Source organism: Geospiza fortis, unplaced genomic scaffold, assembly GCF_000277835.1.
Source record: "Geospiza fortis unplaced genomic scaffold, GeoFor_1.0 scaffold371, whole genome shotgun sequence".
Classification (NCBI taxonomy): domain Eukaryota; kingdom Metazoa; phylum Chordata; class Aves; order Passeriformes; family Thraupidae; genus Geospiza; species Geospiza fortis.
In genome coordinates this window covers 323,711-324,780 of record NW_005054597.1, presented here as the reverse complement: position 1 = coordinate 324,780, position 1,070 = coordinate 323,711, and the positions used below count along the sequence as shown (strand labels likewise).

The 1,070-nt window shown below is 59.3% G+C and overlaps 1 protein-coding gene across 1 annotated transcript in view; it reads right to left on the bottom strand.

Moving 5' to 3' along the window:
* Positions 1-1,070, bottom strand: part of ADGRA2 (adhesion G protein-coupled receptor A2) — a gene marked incomplete at its 5' end in the record, with an annotated part of 8,347 nt that overhangs the window by 3,434 nt on the left and 3,843 nt on the right. Inside the window, 4 exon segments of the mRNA XM_031064491.1 lie at positions 195-428; positions 520-681; positions 812-961; positions 1,040-1,068. Coding sequence (XP_030920351.1) covers positions 195-428; positions 520-681; positions 812-961; positions 1,040-1,068 — 575 coding nt within the window.

Below are 1,070 nucleotides of genomic sequence, written 5' to 3'. Positions count from 1 at the left end.
CCATTCCTTGATGTGGAAGCTGCTCAGGGAGGTGTCTGCTTGGGGGTGGTTACGGAGTGATGATGACGGTTGATTATAGTTTTTGATACTAGGAAATATAGAGGAAGGCTAATTGAAAGTGTATCGATGACAAGTGATTTGGATAATGCAGGCATATATGGTTTAATTAGTTGACAAAAGAAAAAATTTTGTCAAAACTTTTGTTGCCGTACCTTGATGTGGAAGCTGCTCAGGGAGATGTTGGGGCGCCCCGTGGTGCAGCGCAGCCTGAGCTGCTGGTCAGGGGTGGGCTCTGCCCCCCGCTCGGCCTGGGGGGGCCGTCCTGGGGGGGCCGGGCTCCCATCCCACCGCTGGAAGGCCACGCAGCTCAGCCCCACGTAGCTCTCGGGTTTCACCACGTACGCCTCGAAGGCGATGTTGCGAGAGTTCTGTCGGCACCACGGAGGGATCATCAGCCCTGGCATGGCCAGAGACCCCACCCAGCCCTCCTCCTCGAATCCAGCCTGTGCTCCCCCTCACCACTGCCATGTGCTGGGAGTTGCTGCCCAGCGTGTGCGCCGCGATCCTCTCCAGGGAGCGCACGATGCTGGTGCAGGCCTTCTCCTCCTTCTGGGACATCCACAGGATGTGGTCGTCCACCAGCATGATGTTGCTGGCCATCTCCACGATCACGTCTGTCAGCTGGGGACAGCAAGCTGCTCTGCAAAGAGCTACCGCCGTCCCCCAAGGAAACACCCCAATTCATGCTTTTCTGCCCCAAAAACACCAGGCTGCACTGGGGCAGGCGGGGGACACCCACAGTGCTCGTTACCTGCTTGATCTGGTCCACGTAGCCAATAAACTTCTCGATCATCTGGGCCACGTAGAGGACGTCAACCATGTCTGAGAAGTTGGCTGCCTCGGCCGTGTAGACACGGAGCTGGTGAGCCAGGGTCAGGGCGTTGGAGGCATTGATGGGCATCTGCAGGGTGGCACGGCCACGGCGGGTCACTGGGGGGTCACTGGGGGTCACAGCCGAGCCCCCGGGCCCCCCACTCACCAGCACGAAGGTGTAGAGCACGCGGGTGATG